Source organism: Panthera uncia, chromosome D2 (assembly GCF_023721935.1).
Source record: "Panthera uncia isolate 11264 chromosome D2, Puncia_PCG_1.0, whole genome shotgun sequence".
NCBI classification, from domain to species: domain Eukaryota; kingdom Metazoa; phylum Chordata; class Mammalia; order Carnivora; family Felidae; genus Panthera; species Panthera uncia.
The window spans coordinates 29,106,337-29,124,291 of NC_064818.1; the positions used below are offsets into that span (position 1 = coordinate 29,106,337).

Here is a 17,955-nt window from a genome sequence, read left to right on the forward strand (position 1 = left end):
AATAAGAAGAAAGCCAAGGAATTCACGTTTCCTGTTTGCAAAACTTATAAAGCTACAGTAATCAAGACAGCATTGTACCAGCATAAGGATAGACCTGTAGATCAATGGAATAGAATTGAGAGTCCAGAGATAAACCTTTACATTTACAGTCATTTGGTTTTCACAGGGGTATGAAAAAAATTCAATGGTGTAAGGGTAATCTCTTCAACAAATGGTGCTATGACAATTGGATATCCACATGCGAAAGAATGACGTTGAATCCCTACCTCATACCATATACAAAAATTAATTCACAATGGATCAAAGACCTAAATGCAATAGCTAAAATTATAAAACTCTTAGGAGAACACATCGATCTGAATCTTTATGACTTTGGATTTGGCAGTGGTTTCTTAATATGATACCTGTTATGGGCTGGATTGTGTCCCTCCACTCCCTAATTTATATGTTGAAGTTTTAACTCTTAGGACTTCAGAATGTAGTCATATTTGGAGATATTTAAAGAGGTAATTTAAAACGAGGTCTTTAGAATGGGCCCTATTCCAATCTGACTGGCATATTTTCAAGAGAGGAAATTTGGACACATGAAGAGACATCATAGATGTGTGCACATAGGGAGAAGACCATGTGAGGATGGGGGCTATCTGCAAGCTGAGGAAAGAGTCCTTAGAAGAAACCAAACCTTCCCACATCTTGATCTTGGACTTCTAGCCTCCAGAACTGTGAGAAGATACATTTCTGTTGTTTAAAGGCACCTAGTCTGTGGTATTTTACAACAACGCTAGTAAATTAATGCAACACCAAAAGAACCCCAAAAGTGGAAACAACCAAAGACCCATCAATTGTTGAATGAGTAAACAAATGGTGGTATATCCACACAATAGAATATTATTCAGAAATAAAAAGGACTGAAGTCCAGATATGTACTACAATGTGAATGGACTTTAAAAACTTGCTGAATGAAAGAAGCCAGTCACCAAAGACCACATACTGTGTGATTCCATGTCTATGAAATGTCCAGAATAGGCAAATCTGTAGAGATGGGAAGTAGATTGGTAGTTGCCTAGGGCCAGGGAGCATGGGAGCTTGGGGGATGACAGCTAATGGGTACAACGTTTCGTTTGGGGATCATAAAAATGTTCTAAAAATGATTGTGGTGAGGATGTCACAACTCTGCAATTATGTTAAAAATCATTGAACCGTACACTTTAAATGGGTGAATTATATGGTATGTGAATTGTATCTCAGTAAAACTGTTACCAAAGGGGGAGAAAGCGTTCCATTTTTTTACCTGAGAAGTAGGAGTTATGTGGAGATCTAATATGATTTTTTTATCCTCTCACTTTCTCATAGACATTTGGGTTGTTTCTAGTTTGGGCTATTATTAATAAAGTGCTGTGAACATTTGTGTGCAAATGTCCAAATATGGACACATGCTTTAATTTCTCTTGGGTAAATACCCAGGAATGGAATCTCCAGATCATGGGGTAGGTATATATTAAACTTTTTTAGGAAGAGCCAAGAGCACCTGGGTGGCTCAGTCAGTTAAGCATCTGACTTGGGCTGAGCTCATGATCTCATAGTTTGTGAGTTCTAGCCCCGCATTGGGCTCTGTACTGACAGCTCAGAGCCTGGAGCCTGCTTTGATTCTGTGTCTCCCTCTCCTTCTGTACTCTGTCTCTCTCTCTCACTCTCTCTCAAAAATAAGTAAACATTAAAAAAAAATATTAAGAACAACCAAACAGTTCCAAAGTAGTGTCATTTTACACTCTCATCTGTCCCATTTATTTTCATGTCTGTTGCAGGTATTTTTTTTTTTTTTTTGAGAGACAGAGAGAGAATGAGAGAGACCACAAGAGGGGAGGGGCAGTGGGAGAGGGAGAGAGAGAATCTTAACGAGGCTCCACACCTAGTGCAGAGCCCTATGTGGGGCTCAATCTCACAACCCTGAGATCATGACCTGAACCGAAATCAAGAGTTGGATGCTTAACCGATTGAGCCACCTAGGCACCCCTAGGTACGTTTTATAACATAAATAATACATTAGTGCAGTCGTATGCATTGATAGTTATAAATAAATATACAGGGGCGCCTGGGTGGCTCAGCCCGTTGAGCAACCAACTCTTGATTTTGGCTCAGGTCCTGATCTACAGTTCATGAGATCGAGCCCCATGTCAGGCTCTGTGCTGAGACTGTTTGGGATTCTCTCTCCCCCTCTGACCCTCCCCTGCTCATTCTCTCTCTCAAAATAAATAAATAAACATAAAAAAAGTAAATATACAGATTTCTCAGATACATGATCAAAATATTTTTACTACAGAGGATTCTGAATAGACCAGTTCTGTGGCCTGGGACTAGGAGAGACTTGATATGGCTAAAGGTTTTGCATTAGTTTTATAAGAGTGCAATAGCAAATTGCCACAAATTGGTGGTTGAATTTTTTTTTTTTTTTTACTATTTTAATTTTTTTTAATGTTTATTTTTTATTTTTGAAAGACAGCGAGACAGAGACAGAGCATGAGCAGGGGAGGGGCAGAGAGAGAGGGAGACACAGAATCCGAAGCAGGTTCCAGGCTCTGAGCTGTCAGCACAGAGCCTGATGCGGGGCTCGAACTCATGGACCCTGAGACCGTGACCTGAGCTGAAGTTGGACGCTCAACCGACTGAGCCACCCAGGTGCCCTTAATTTTTTTTAATGTTATTTTAATGTTTTATTTTTAATGTTATTTTAATTTTAATTAATTAAACAACTTTAATTTTTAATGAATAAAAGTTTTTAATTTTAATTAATTGAAAATTAAAAAAATTTTTTTTTAATTTTTTTTTTTTCAAACGTTTTTTATTTATTTTTGGGACAGAGAGAGACAGAGCATGAACGGGGGAGGGGCAGAGAGAGAGGGAGACACTGAATCGGAAACAGGCTCCAGGCTCCGAGCCATCAGCCCAGAGCCTGACGCGGGGCTCGAACTCACGGACCGCGAGATCGTGACCTGGCTGAAGTCGGACGCTTAACCGACTGCGCCACCCAGGCGCCCCGAAAATTTAAAAATTTTAATGTTATTTTATGTTTGAGCAAGAGAAAGTGAGAGAGAGGGAGAGAGAGAGAGAACAAGCAGGGGAGGGGCAGAGAGAGAGGGAGACACGGAATCCAAAGCGGGCTCCAGGCCCCCAGCTGTCAGCACAGAGCCCGACGGGAGGAGGCTCAAACCCACAAACCCGTGAGTTCATGACCTGAGCTAAAGTCGAACGCTGAACTGACTGAGCCACCACGTGTCTCGTTGGTGGTTTAAAATAACAGGGATTTATTATCTCACAGTTCTGTAGGCCAGAAGTCTGAAATCAGGGTGTCAGCAGGGTGGGGCTCCCTCCCCAGGCTCTAGGCGAGGATCCTTCCTGGCCTCTTTCACTTCTGGTGGCTGCAGGCACTCCTTGGTTTGTGGCTGCAGAACCCCCTCTCTTCTCTGCCTCCACCTTCACGTGGCGTTCTCCCCCACTGTCTTCTCTTCTGCCTCTTATCAGGAAGGTCATTGGATTTAGGGACCACCGATCATCCAGGAAGATCTCGAGATCCTCAACTGAATTATGTTATGCAAAGACCCTTTTTGGCAAATACGGTCACGTGCACACATTATGGGGATTAGGGCATATCTTTTAGCGGGCACCATTCAGTCCTCTACAGCCCTGTTCTAGCAGAAGGAATGGGGAGGAGGGGTGGATTCAGGAGAGTTCTTAAGTTGGACGTGTTTTGTTTTTGTTCTTGAGGCACGGACGTAGGTAGACTCAATAGGGTTTAGTGACAGATTAGAGGCAAGGCATTTGGGAGGGGAAAGCCTCAAGGGTAACGGTCAGGTTTCCGGCTGATGGGAAGATGGCTCCTACCTGGGACATTCTTTTCCCAAGAAGGAAGAGGAAGCTTAGGCGTGCATAAGCAGACCACAGCCTACGCTCCATTTTGTTCTGGTGTCTGCTCACGTGTCGTATCGTCAGAGAGGTCTCCCCAGTGGTTCTCTTACTCTCTGCTGTTCAACCTGGGCATCAGTTAGGGTTAGATTTGGCTGGTAGTAACGGAAAACCCTCCAACAGCAGTTGTGTTAACCCATTGGAATTTTCTTTCTCTCTCGGGTTCTGGAAATCTATGAGGCAGTCCGTAGGGGGCTGATGTGGGGCATCTTGGTGACAGGGATGCAAGCTTGTTTTGTTTTTGTTTTTGTTTTTTCATTGCTTGGTTTTGTGGGACTGCCATTCCCAAGGTTCTCTCATAACCCGAGACATTCCGGGGTTCTCTAGCCAGTCTGTCTCTATTTCAGCCAGTAGGAAGGAAGAATGACCATAATCACTGTGTCTTAAGGAAGGCTCCAGGAAGCTAGAATGAGATGCCCTCATTTTCACCTCTTTGGCCAGAACTTGCTCCCATGGCCACAGCTAGCTGCACGGTAGATGGAGTCTTTACTCGCGGGTGGGGGGTGAGGGCTGGAGTCAGCTGAAAATTGGAGCATTCATTAGTTAAGACAAAGGGGAAATGGAAATTGTAGGATGTGTCACCTACATTCTGCTTTGTTTTTCCTCCTAGCCCCTGAGCTGACGTATATTTAATTTGTGACTTGTTTACTGTCTGTTCCTCCCCACCGGAACGTGTGGGCAGGGACTCTGTCCTGCTCACCTGCACATTTCCAGTGACTAGGAAGGACAAGCAGACTAGGTGCTTCACAAATGTTTGTTGAGGGAATAAATGACAGGCTGGGGAAGTGAGAAGAGAGAGTAAGTTTAAGAAGAAGAAAGGACTGGGATGTGAGACATACCGACTTTCAGGCGCCCATGGGGTCTCAGAGCTGACCTTCATGGGCAGTAGTTGCAAAATGAACTGGGGTTCGGGAGAGAAGTGGGGGCTGGACTCTTGACACATGTGATTCTTTGGGGGAGGTGTCTGGGTGGCTCAGTCGGTTGGGAGGCTGACTCTTGATTTCGGGTCAGGTCATGGTCTCAAGTTTCGTGAGATCGAGCCCCGCGTCGGGCTTTGTGCTGACAGCACAGAGACCTGACTGGGATTCTCTCCCTCCCTCTCTGTCTCTGCCCCTCCTTCCCCAAACAAATAAATAAACATTAAAAAAAAAAAAAGAAATTTACAAAAAAATACAAAGAGCAATTCTTTGGGTAGGGCACAGTGGGATGGACCCACAGGAGACAGCGAGGGAGGAGGGCATACTCAGCCAGCTCAGCTGAATCTACCAAGCCACATGCCCCCGTCCCCACCGCACTGGGAAGGGCAACTGCTTCCATACCTCCCTTACGGCCCCTCTGGTCAGGTCAGTCTGCCTCACCATGTGGTCTGAGGATGCCCTTTACAAGAGAGGGCCCTGCAGAGCCAGGATCCACGTGCCCCACCTTACAAATCTAACCAAGCATGACTCGGTACCCCAGGGGAGCAGCTCCCCAACACAGGTTTCTGGACCCCTCTGTGACTGAGGCATCACTGGGCCTGAACGGAATAAGACAAATATAGACAATATGATAAGACGAATATTTCACCGTTAGAGCAGTCTTGAGCCAGACTGTCTGGGCACACATTCCAGCTCTTTGCAGTAGCTGTGTGACCTTGGAGACAAGTCACTTAACCTCTCTGTGACTCAAGAGTCTCATCTATAAAATGGGGGATGTAACTAGTATTCATCTCATTAGTTTGTTCTGAGGGTCAAAAAAAATGAATCTAAGTAAAGAATTTAGAACGATACCCGGTCCACAGTAAGTTCGACCTGAGAACTAGCTATTATTATAAAGCCAGAGGTATTTTGTTTAAAAAGCAGCCCTTATTTTTCTTTCCCTGGCTTAAAACCTCTTTTCCTTTGGGAAATTATGGTGATAGGAGATGGGAATTGTAACTAAAAAATTATCTTTTCTTAGCAAAGTGAAAGTCAATACCTAGTTTTTATTTATATGTGTGCTTAATTTGCTGGCCTGTGAAACCCCACAGCCTAGGAACCCTGCCTGGACGCTGAGGTGGACTCTCCTACGTGAACATTTCCTTCTATCTTTTGGAGTTAATTCTAACAGGGCAGGATTGAAGACTTTTTGTTGGCCCTGTCATGCTGCTTGTGTGTGGGCGTTGGAGAGAACTATCCCAGGAAACTCAGACTAACCAGCAAGGTGACTTTTGAGATTGCTCTGTTCCAATAAGATAGGGGCTTCCTTTGGAAAAGGAGCTGGCTTGAAATAAGGAGCAGGGCTGGAGACAGGCAGGCCTCAGCAGTCTGGATAACCCTTCCTCCAGGCCATCATTCTTTATGCATAGCAGGCCTACTGGGCTCACAATGGTATGAGGATGGGATGTCCAACAAGCCACAGGGCCAGACTGGGCTTTCCTCGCTCCCCTGAGGGACTATCATCCCCACAGGGAAGTAGAAACCTTGGGACAGAAGCTGAGACGGGTATCTCTGGGCATCAGGTCCTTTCTGAGCCAGGTAAACAGCTCAGGGTTGAGCAAGGGGCAGCCAGACGGAGACCTTTATGATCCTGAAAGGGGTGGGACTTGGGTGAAGCAAGAGAGGTGCCTACGTGTGCAAGATTTAAATCTTGCATTCAAATCTTGCATCCGAGGCACCTCTCTTGCCTCATCTTAACCCCAGCCCTAACACCTGAGGCCTTGTGCCTGTAAATTCCAGCTATCAAGGGCCAAAAACTTGAAGGCCTAAGTGGGGGCAGACATTAGCGTGTATCAGTGAAGGGGCAGACTGGGTGGGGCCTGGGGCCAGCTGCAGTACCCCTGCACTGTCTGAAGGGGGCAGTGGCTGCTCAGTTCTAGCTGAGCATTGCCACGTGATAACCTGGGCCCTGTGTGACCAGACCTAAGATGCTGGCGAATCTGGATTGTATTGTATCGTATTATTTTATTTTTTGAAGTTTCTTTTGAGAGAGAGAGAGAGACGGACAGAACAGAGCACACAAGCGGGGGAGGGGCAGAGAGAGAGGGAAAGAGAGAATCCCAAGGAGGCTCCACACTGCCAGCGCAGAGCCTGATGTGGGGCTCCAACCCACAAACTGAGAGATCATGACCTGAGCCGAAGTCAAGAGCCAGATGCTTATCCGGCTGAGCTACCCAGGTGCCCCGGGAACGTGGGTTTTAAAGCAAATCTCCTAACTTTTAAGGGCTTCCTCATATTTATAAAATAGTAGGCGGGCCAAATAAGATACGCTGGAGGCCATGTTTTAGTCTGGCGGTTGCCAACTTATAACCTCTGTCATGATGCCGCCGGAAGGCAGAACTTCGGGCAAATGAAAGAGGCAGGGAGACAGGCCAGGAATGTGACCTTCCGTCCCCAGCCACTGCAGGGGCTGAGCCCTGGTGCTTCTTCGCCAGAATCCTTCTCACAAAGGAGCAAAACTGTCTGCAGAGTTGATGAGAAAGTCACCGTGAACTTGCATCTCAGTGTGCTCCACGTCCGCAGGGCCACCGGGGCCCCGGAGGAACTGCGCTCGGCGTTGTCCGAGAGAGACTGCAAACGATAGTACCGGCAGGTTCATTTCAGAAATTTCCTCCAGATGTTCCCATGGCAAGTCAGCGCTTTTCATTCCAGAAGCTGGGGTTCGGACTCCACTCCAGGTCAGTTCAGCCATCATCTGGGGCTGAGGCCTGGGCATCAACGTTTGTAAAAGCTCTCCAGGTGATCCTTTTGTGCAGCCAGGTTGAAAACCACAGATCTAACTGATAGAAATGTTGGGTCAGGATCCCTTCCAGGTGCTTCTCCTCGGAATGTGCTTCGTGTGACCACAGCCCCCCTCCCCGGAGCATCCAGGATGCCGACATGCTAGCCTTTTCTTTTTTCCCTGTCGCTGTCTTTCAGACCTTAAACGTGCTCTATAACCTCCATAACCCTCATTGACTGATTAAGTGGGGATAATGATATTTGTTTTGCCCTTCTAACCTCACCAGCGTGTTATCAGGAGAAATGAGGCAATAAATGAAAAAATAAATGCTCTGTAAACCATCAGTATTATGCAAACACGGCTGTTAGAAGTGTACTTCCAGGTGCTGGGGTATGGCTTTGATCCACTGGAGAGAATTTCTGGAGTAACGTTCCTAGGGCCCTGGGTCAGATGTGGATTGTTACATCCTGACTTAGCTGTGGCCTGCCTTCTCTTACTGGCAGGTGCATTTTGTGGGCGGTAGCCTGGCGTGGCTTGACCACTCCCCCCCACCCAACTCCTACAGGAGGGAGCATAGTAAATGAATAGAGACACCCAGGGGACTTCGGCCAGAGGGTAAGGCCATCTGGAGGGTGAGGGGAGATGTGTGGAACTAGATTTCCAATGCTCAGGGTCCTGTCTGCTCTTCCTTAGAGTCTGGAGAGTAATCAATCAGCAAGGGGCTTAGCTGGGTTCCAACAGCTATATGACAGCAAAAAGAAGTGGGATAATAAAGAAGCATATGAGGTGACAACTGGCATGATAAAGAGAGGACACAGGCCCAGCTCTGAGCCCAGGAGCAGTCATAGCAGTGTAACATGGGCTCTGGTCTCAGAAAGCTGTCTGATTGGGGCAGATGAGACCGGCCCCCCAGAAGACAGTCAAAAGTATCAGGCAGACTGTTATGAGTCAGTGTCACTTATCCGAGGCCCTGGCAGTGAGGTTGGGAGGACGGGGGGAAGGATGGACGGAGCACTGGCTGGGCATCAGAACTGGGTTTAAGTCCCAGCTCCGACCTCTAGCACAGCCTGACACTGGACAAGATGGCTTGCTCGTTGCGTTGCAGGTTCCTAGTCTGTAAAGAAGAGTCTTGGTCTAGATCTAGATGGATTCTGAGCATAGTCCGAGTTTCTCCTGTGGAAGTGCTGAGGCCTGGGAGATTGGGGTGAGTAGCCATGCTCAGGAGAGGCTTTTATGGGGAGGGTGGGAGAGCTGGGCCTTCGGTGAGACTGACACTTGGTCAGGTCAGCGGGAGGTGAGCAGAGAAGACAGGGCAAGCAAGGAAATATGCGCAGGGGCTTAAACGGAACGGACTCAGGGGGGCCGAGGACAGTGGGAGGTGGCCTTGCTGCAGCCCAGGATGGAGAGTCAGATCACAGAAGGCCTCAGACACCAGGCAGAGATATTTCAATTGGCTGGGTCAGGAAGGAGGAGGTCATCAAGGGATTTGGGGCAGGGCTATGATGTGATTAGGCTGCTTCTTAGCAGGAATAATGTGGCCTGGACTTCAGAAGGACTTGGATGGTAGGAAGCCAGGAACCAGGGAGGGCAGCTAGAAGACTCTTGTAATATTTCTGGCATGGGACAATGAGGGCTAGGGGTTGAAGGAAGCAGTGGGGCAGGCCTAGAAATATTTCTCAGCATATACTGATAGACTTTGGGGCCTGAGTGCATTCAAGGGGTGGGGAGCACAGGAGTCACCTTGAGAAGCAGTTTCTCAAAGGCCAGGGAAGAGAACGCATTGGCAGCCTCCCTGCCTGCAAACAGAACATCTCAGGGTAGCCTGGAAAATTGGGAGGCTCAGCTGCTCCCTGGCTCCAGCTCAGACAAAAGGTCATGGATGTAACGGGGCCATAGTGATGGCTGGGGCCTAGGTTGAGGCTCTTAACCCTCCTGATCACTGCACTGGGCTCATTCCACCTTCGAGTGCTAGGTGTGGGAGACAGAGCAATTAGCAAAGCACAGTTCTTGATCCTCAAGGAGCTTCCAGCCTGTGAGTCTGGCAGCGTCATATTGGCAGGACTCAAACGGCGGCTGAGAACAACCAAATCATTCTCGTTCCCCCGATTTTACTTTATGGCTGTGTGGGCAGTGTAGGTATTTGATGAATGCCAGAAAATCTCTGTTCCTAGTTTATAACGCTACTGCCCTGAGGGCGGATCCAGGTTTTGTGGGGTTTGAAGATGAAATGATTTTGGGGAACCTCTTTGCAAAATGATTCGAAATTACAAATATAAAGTTGCTAGGCCCTCTCAGGGCCTTCCTGGGGATTCGAATGCAAGTGCGAAGCCCTCATCAGCTTCCCAATCGTGTAATAAGACCCACCACTTATTAAGTGTGTGTGATAAGCAGGTATTCCCCAACAAGGAAGGGACGGTGGGTGGGCGGGCTTTAGTATCTCCATATTATGAATGAGGAAGCTCAGGAAGGTGACTCAGTGTCACAGCCAGAAAGCCAGGAGGTGGGGACTGAGCTCTGGACTGAGGGCTCTGGCTTCAGGGGCCACATCTGAGGTCCTCTTCAATTGGGGACGGTAGCTGTCAGGCTCCTGATGTTGCTCAGGAGGAATGTACTGGACCGCCCATCTCCCTTTGATACCGCTATACCGTAGACCTGGCCAGGGTCCCCCAGGATCCAGGTCCGTGATGGAGGTTCTGCGGGAGGACTGTGTCCATTTCAGGGCACCCCATGGTGCAGCTTTGGTCCCAGGAGCATGGCCTATTCAGGCAGAGAGGCTACATACAGACAATAGAAAGGACAGTAAATTGCAGGGCTGAACATTGGCTTTGAAAACGCACAGACCTAATTCTGGGATCTACAACTTCCTGGTTGTATGAAGTCTGGCAAGATACGTGGCGTCGCTGAGCCTCTACCTGATTACCTGTTGAATCAGGATAGTAACCACTTCGTTGTGTTTCGAGCTCATTACATGTCATCTGGTAAGGCAGTAAGGCTCCTGCACACAGCCGGCAATGAACCTAAGAACGCTAAGGTAGCTCTCAAAGCAGCTGCATAACCGCCTGATTCCGCATGTCCCCTCCCCCCGTTAAGGCTGGACGTTTTTTCTCAGGATTCCTCCCAGCCCGGCTAACTTCCTTTGGGGAAGTGAAAAAGGTGGCAGCTAGGAGGGGGCGCCTGATGGACCCGCCCGCGACGCCAGCGAGCCGGGGTGCGCGGGAGGAAGAGGACGCCCGGGGGAGGCGGCCTGGCGGGGGCGTGGGGGGCCCAAGTCCCGCCCAGCGGGCGTGCGCCCCCCGGAGAGCCCAGGAGCCAGTGCCTCTGGGGCGGGCGTTGCGGGGAGTCGCTCTCGGTTTAGCAACACAAATCGGCCCAACGGAGATTAGGCCGGGCGGGCCGGGGTGGGGGTGATGCACTGCCGGGAGGACGCAGGTGGGACACGGCACTCGGCATCCCGGGCCCGCGAGAGCCGGCCGGAGCGGGGACCGGGTGCGAGGACCGCGAAGCCCGCGGGCTCTCGCTTACGCCGGCACAGGCCCGGTTCGCTTTGCACGCCCACCTCTGCACCCTCCTTCGGCCTCTCCCCATCCGCGGAGCTCCCGGGGCCGAGCCCTAATTTTCCCGGGAAGGGGGCCACCCTCGCCAGGCCGGCAGCGGACTCTCCGGGGCCGTTCGTCCCGCCCGGCTCGGGCGGTGCCTCTTCCCGCGCCCCGAGCCCCTCCGCCGGGCCGGGCGCCGCCACGCGCGACCATGCGCGCCCGAGAGAGCCTCCCGCCCCCGCGCCGGCTCCCTACGTGGGGGACGTGCCGAGAGAAGCCGGACCGTGGGGGATCTCGCAGCGTCGCCGCCCCCTTTCCGGCGCGCGAGGGAGCGGCCGCCGCGCCCCCCCGCCCGGCCCCGGATGCCGCCGCGCGGCGCTGCAGAGGCGGGAGGCAGCCAATGGGCGCCGAGGAGGTGGGCCGGCCGGTGGCTGTCACCCTGCCGGGGACGGGAGCGCGGAGCCGGGGAGCGCGCGAGCCACCGCCTCCCGGGCCTTGGGGGAGGAGTCGCGGCTGGAGGAGGAGGAGGAGCCGCCGAGCAGCCGCCCGAGGACCACTGCTCGCCCGGGCTGCGGAGCACCCACGCCGGCCCCACGCCTGCCGCCCCGCGTCCCCGATCGCCAGCATGATCGCCGCGCAGCTCCTGGCCTATTACTTCACCGAGCTGAAGGATGACCAAGTCAAAAAGGTGAGCCCCCGCCCGCGCCGCGCGCTGCATTCCGGCATCCGCTCGCCGCCGCCGCCACCGCCGCCGCCGCCTCGGTCCTCCGGCGCCCAGGCTCCCCCAGGCCGGCACTGCTTGGACTGCAGGGCGGGGAAGCCTTCGCCCCTCGATTCTCCCCGGGGTTGTGTGTGTGTGTGTGTGTGTGTGTGTGTGTGTGTGTTGGGGGGAAGACCCCCGGGGCTGGACTGCTTGCTGCAGTGTCCTTGAAATGGGCTGTGGATGTCAGATGGGCCCCCGGGCCATGCGGGGAGGTGGCTGTGTGGGGACCGGTGGGTCGGTCCGTAGGGCCTGTTCGGAAGGTTCTGAGCGCCGTAGGCGGCGGAGTGATTACAGAGATGATAGGGAGGTGAGCGCGCGGCAGGCGGGGGTGCTGGCTGCAGGCCAGGCATCCCATATTTGGGGTGCCCCGGAGGAGCTCTCACTCCGGCTCTTCCAGCTGTTGCGGCTGCCCCTAAATCTGAGGACAGGGTGACCCGCCCGGCTTCCCGGAACGGGGAGGGGTTCGGAGGCCACCGGAAACTTTGCTCATAGGCCTCAGGTCTGGAGCGGCATGTCTGAATGGAATTTTTTATTCCCCTACGTGACCGCTCTCTTAAATTGCAATTTCCAGCCAGCCCAGGGAGTTTAAGTAAGAGACTGGTCTTTTGAGTCGGTTGGAGGCCTTGACGTGTTTGCTTGTGACATGTGTGTACTTGCACAAGAACGCATCTCCCAACCCTGAGGGGTTGCTGCCTTTGATATCTGTCTAGCATAAAATACTGTCCACTGGCAGGTCTTAAAGCTGTATCTCTCCCCGATGTCAGCTTTGCCACCATGTTTTAAAGAAACAGCCTAGGCTGTAGGGAAAAGCTCCCGTGTTATCAGTACTAGCTAGGCCTGGCACAGGCTCCTGACCCACCCACGCCCCGCAGGGGTGACATTATTGCTGGAGTAAGCTGGGATGGACAGGCAAAGTCAACCTGACTTTGGAGTTCAAACAAGGGAAGCGCCTACAGGTGACAGGCAGGAGTGTAAAGCCTGGATTTTCTGCCCTGTGAGCCACAGGATGTTCATTCGGTTCTCTTCCTATCTACCTAGGACAACCCCCTCCTCAGGCACAATAGGAAACAGGCCTGCTGAGGGCAGTGACCTCATCAAGGTCACCCGGTGAGTTAGAGGCAGAGCCAGGGCGGGTCCTTCCCTCCCTCCCTCCGCTGGGAACTTGACCGGGGCTCCTCCTAGAAGTCAGCTGAGGGGGAGGTGCTGAGACAAAGGCCCTGGGGATGCTGCTTGGATCCTGGGCCCTGTGCCCAGCGGGGACCAGAGTAGGGTAATTAGGAGACAGGCCCAGAAATCTGCTGCTGTCCCTCATAGCTCTAAGCAACAGTGACTCTAGACTTGTCAGACTGTAGGGCTCGAGCGTGCTGCTGTGCAGCCCCGTGGACCTTCCTTCTGGCCACCGAGCTCAGGGAGCCGAGCATGCCAACACGTGCGTTTCACAAGTTTTCTGCAGTGGTGGTGCCGATCTTGATGTTCTTCCCGTTTCACAGTGGGGGTGAGTTCACTGCCCTCCCCCTGCATGTGGGGTGCTCTGTAGTGCAAGACTGCAGACCGCCGGGGTGGGGACCCAGATGACCCTTGTAAGCTTCCATCATGCATACCCACACCGTGGCCTCCGGGGACTATGCTGGGTTGAGGTTTGGGCTGTACTCAGTAAGGATTGTTTTATCGGGTACTCAGTGCTGAGTGTGGCTCCCGGGCCTTCCACTCGCTGTGGTGACCTGCCTCGAATTCTGTCCACCTGGCTCCTGGAGACGTCTGAGTGTGTGATTTCTGAACCAGTTGGTCCTCAGAAGTCCTTCCTGCTCTGAGATTGCCAAGCTGACATTCCCTGCCTCCCCTCTCTGGCCTCAGAACATTGCTGGAGGAGGGTGTTGAGGCCAGAACCTCCTTCAGATATTATTGGCCAAGGAGAGTCTTAAGAACAAGATGGCTTTCTTGCACCCCACCTAGGACATCATACACTGCTTTCTAGGGGTGTGTGTTTGTGTATATTCCTTTCTTTTTTTTAAGTTTATTTGTTTGTTTTGAGAGAGAGAGAGAGAGAGAGAGGTGGAGAGAGAGGGAGAGAGAATCTCAAGCACATTCTGCACTGTCAGCCTAGAGCCCTATGTAGGGCTTGAACTCATGAACTGTGAGATCATGACCTAAACGGAAACCAAGAGTCAGACACTTAACTACTCTAGCCACCCAGGTGCCCACACCAGGTGTGTGTGTGTGTGTGTATGTGTGTGTGTATGTATGTGTCTATTCTTGCCAGAAGATCACCTTGGCCTGCGTGATGGGCTGTGCAGCACAGCCATCCATGGGTGTGGTCCCCAGGAAGCTTCCTGGGCCTCCTAAGAGCCTAGCAGATGCCGGTTCTTAGTCAGCTTTCCCCGCCCCCACCTGTGCAGATGCTGGGAGATTGCATCTCCTTTCCTAGGACTCAAGACTTGTTAGAGAGCAGCCCTTCCTACCCACCGCTTACTGTGAAAAGGCTGGGTGGGGGTGCAGGACTTCAGGCCCTGTTCTTTTTGCCCAAAGTGGGCCCTACCTGCAACCCCAGTGGGGACCCAGTGAATACAGACACCCCCCCCCCCCCCCCCCCCCCCCCCCCGGCCTAACCTGCCAGCGTGGGTTGGCAGGATGATTCAGCCCTTCAGCCCTAGGCAGCCCCTGGGGCTCTGGAGACAGCCCTGGCATCCCCCACCAACCTTCATTCATTTTCTTGCCTTCTGGCCTGGGGGTAAGAGGAGGGAAGATGAGGATGATGCCAGGGAAGGCTTTTCGGGATTGCTCAGGATACAGAAGTGGTCACGAAGGGGGGGTATCGTTGGTCTCTTCGTTGCCTGTGAGACCTGCCACTAATTCAGTCTCATAAATACAAACTGGGTCGAAACAAGCCAAGTGCCTGGCCTCCCGGTGTGGAGCCCCACTTGCCAGACTGTACCTGCATGATGTTGGTTAATGGGGTGCTGGGAAAAGTATGTCCTGGTATTGGGCTGAAATAAGTACAAGACCTAGGTTTGCCTTTCACTCTTCTAGTGCTTTTAGGAGGCAAAGAGGCCTCCTGTGTGCTCGTGAAAGATTCCATTCATCAGAATCCCAGACATGTGCTGGTTCTTCAGCCAGAGGCTGGGTCCTTTGACCTCCAAGTAACTTTTAACATGCCTGTCCTCTTGCCTGCGTCTTCCACTTGGCTTGGCCATTAGGAGCCTGGAGGAGAGTGAAGGTTTGCGTAGTGCTTTGTTTGGGAGAGTGAGTCCAGCAAGGTGGGAACTTGGCCTTTTAAGAAGGGCTAGCTTCCAGGGCACCTGGCTGGCTCAGTCGGCAGAGCATGCGAGTCTTGATCTTGGGGTTGTGAGTTTGAGCCCCACATTGCGTGTAAAGATTACTTAAAATCTTAAAAAAAAACAAAGGAGTAGCTTCCTTTCCTCCCAGGTTGTCCGAAAGGTGAGCAAACACCGGTGGGTTTTCTCTGAGTGGGATCCCCGTGACCCTAAGTAGTCTCCTTGAGGTGAATGAACAGGTGCGATTTGTCCAACAGCCGACCCCAGGAGTGCTTGGCCCAGGAAGGTGGGGGAGAGTGTGCTTAGCAGTTAAAAGGCTACCCACGGTTTAGTTTCTCAGCTGCAAAAGCAAGCATTAAACAAAACAAAACAAAACAAAACAAAACCGCCCTTTCCTTACTGCTCAGGGCTGAGAGAGAGGAGAGTTAGAAAAGTATGAATAATACCTGAGACACCTTTCGACCTGGTGTTATACAAATTTCCAGTAAGAGCCTCATCCTTGGTGCATCTGTATCTCATAATCCTTGTTCCCTCTACATAGAGTGTTCTCTGGAGTTCTCCCCCTCCCCCTCCAAGAGAAGCCCCAACTCTTCATTTGGTTTGATAATTTGGGACTGTCGTGAGAGAATAAACTGGGAAAGCGGGTGGGTACAAGGACTTTCACATCTGGCCATGCCGTGCCGTCCTCCCACGCTCCTGCTGTTTTCTGGAGATGGCATGGGCAGCTCTCTCCTAAAAAGACTGATTTGGTACTGTCTCCATGTGTGTCTGCAGTCAGGGCTTCCTGCTTGATAGACTCAGCCACTGGAGTCCGCTCTGAGCATGCCCGAGGACCCCGCTGAGGGTCCAGGCAACAATACCCCTCAGAGTCCAGGAAGCAGTGGTGGCCAGACTGTTGGCATCTGCTAATTCATTTGAGGACCCTTAGAATCAAGTCCGATCGTGGGAACTCAGTGATTTCTTTGGAAAATGTTGGAGTCCTTTATTATGTGCAGAGGGCTGTGCTAGGCTAGGGTGACAGCCCTAAACTCGGTAAAATGCTCCCTCTTCTCCTGGAACATAAATAATGATTTGCTGTCTTAACGATAAGTGCAAAGCACAGAATGCTGTGAGAGCATATAGGGGTCAGTGATCAGATCATGGGTGGGAAATCGCCAGCTTAGGAATGGCTTGAAGCCAGGTTGTAGATGTACAAATGGTAATATTATACTTAGAAATTTTGTGAGGGAGAGTCAAACAGTTCTCAAAACGTAGTTTTGCTTTCTCTCTTTTTAATGGTTTGTTATCTCTGAGCATTCTAGAATACTTTATGGCTGTCATATCAGATATCAGTTGTGTGTGTGTGTGTGTGTGTGTCTGTCTGTCTGTCTGTTTATCTATCTATCTATCTATCTAATAGTACTAAGGAAATCTGGAATGGAGTCCAGAAGGTTATTCTTTATAAAATAATCATTCATCCATTCATTCATTTCCAGAGGGCTATTTTTACTCCCTCTGCTTCTTTCTTTTAGGAGAAAAACCCATCTCTGTTGATTTTTTTCTCCCATCTTTGTTGATTTTTATGAATTAACTTGGAATCTATATTTTAATTCTCTCCCCCACAAGTCAACATGTATGAGTCAGGTCTTATGAAGTATTTGAGGTACATAAAAATGTTGAGAGTAACAACAACCACCTGCGTACCCGCCATTCAGCTTGAGAAGCAACCGACACAGGAAGGAGTACATTAGAGACGGAGCTGAAACCCTGAGCTGAAACCCCTATGTTTCCATCTTTAGTCCCATCTGTTTCTCCTTCCAGAGAGTGCCTGTGTCCTGATTTTGATGTTTATCATTTCCATCCCTGTTTTTATACTTTCATTATATATCTTGTATCTATAAGCAGTATATAGTGTTACTTTATGTGGTTTTAAGCTTTGGTAAATGATGCTATACTGCGTGTATCCTTCTGCAACTTGCCTTTTCTAGCTCAACATTCTATACTTGGGATTTTTCCTTGTTGCCCCATACACCCCTGTTTCATCGACTTAAACTGCTGCACGCCCTTACGTTGTGTGTTGTACACACCACAATTTATCATTTAATCTCTTCTTTTGATGGGTGTTTGGGTTTCTAATGTTTCACGTTACAAGTGCCACGGTGAGTCTCCTCCTGCACGCTCCTTCAGTGCACATGCGCGTTTCTCTAGGTTCTGGGCTGGGTATCTGGGACAGAATTGCTGGGCAGAGGGGTGTGTGCGTCTTCCCACTTTCAAGATTTTGTCAAATCGCCATCCCCGGTGGTCCTGTCACTTTGTACTCCCATCAGAAGTTCATACGGTTTCCTGGTGTTGCACACCAACCCCCGTACGGTTAAACCTGTAACATTTTTTGGGAGAGTGTTTCATTTTTTAAAGAGTCGGTTTCTTCCCAGTCATTTATTTCCATTCACGTTGCAGCATTCAAGCTTAGTTTAAAATTAGCCATCTCCCAGTTTACCTTATCATGCGGAGCCCTCGTCGTGGAGTGTCTCCGAGGGAAGCTGAGAGCTCTGGTTGTGAGCGGTGCCAGCCCCACTGACGGCTGCACGGCCCCGAGGAGGGGGGACTGGGTGCGGGGAAAGGCGGGGAGGGCTCTCCGTGGCCCCGCGCGTTCCAGCGTGGGAATCCGGTGAACTTTTCTGGGAATTTAAAAGTGCACATGTGCTCCTGCCCGCACACCCTCTCTTCCTGGGTGGATCCCTGAGGCGGGGCTGGCTTATCAGTCTCC

The 17,955-nt window shown here is 50.8% G+C and overlaps 1 protein-coding gene across 2 annotated transcripts in view; it reads left to right on the forward strand.

The window, feature by feature from the left end:
• HK1 (hexokinase 1) overlaps positions 1 to 17,955 on the forward strand; it is a 124,892-nt gene that overhangs the window by 42,775 nt on the left and 64,162 nt on the right. The window contains exon 1 of one of the 2 annotated variants that reach the window (XM_049645164.1): positions 11,690 to 11,862. The exons of the other annotated variant lie outside the window; for it this stretch is intronic. Within the exon in view, the coding sequence (XP_049501121.1) occupies positions 11,800 to 11,862 (63 nt within the window). The 5' untranslated portion in view covers positions 11,690 to 11,799. Of the gene's footprint in view, positions 1 to 11,689; positions 11,863 to 17,955 lie in introns of those variants that run through there. 2 annotated transcript variants of the gene reach the window in all.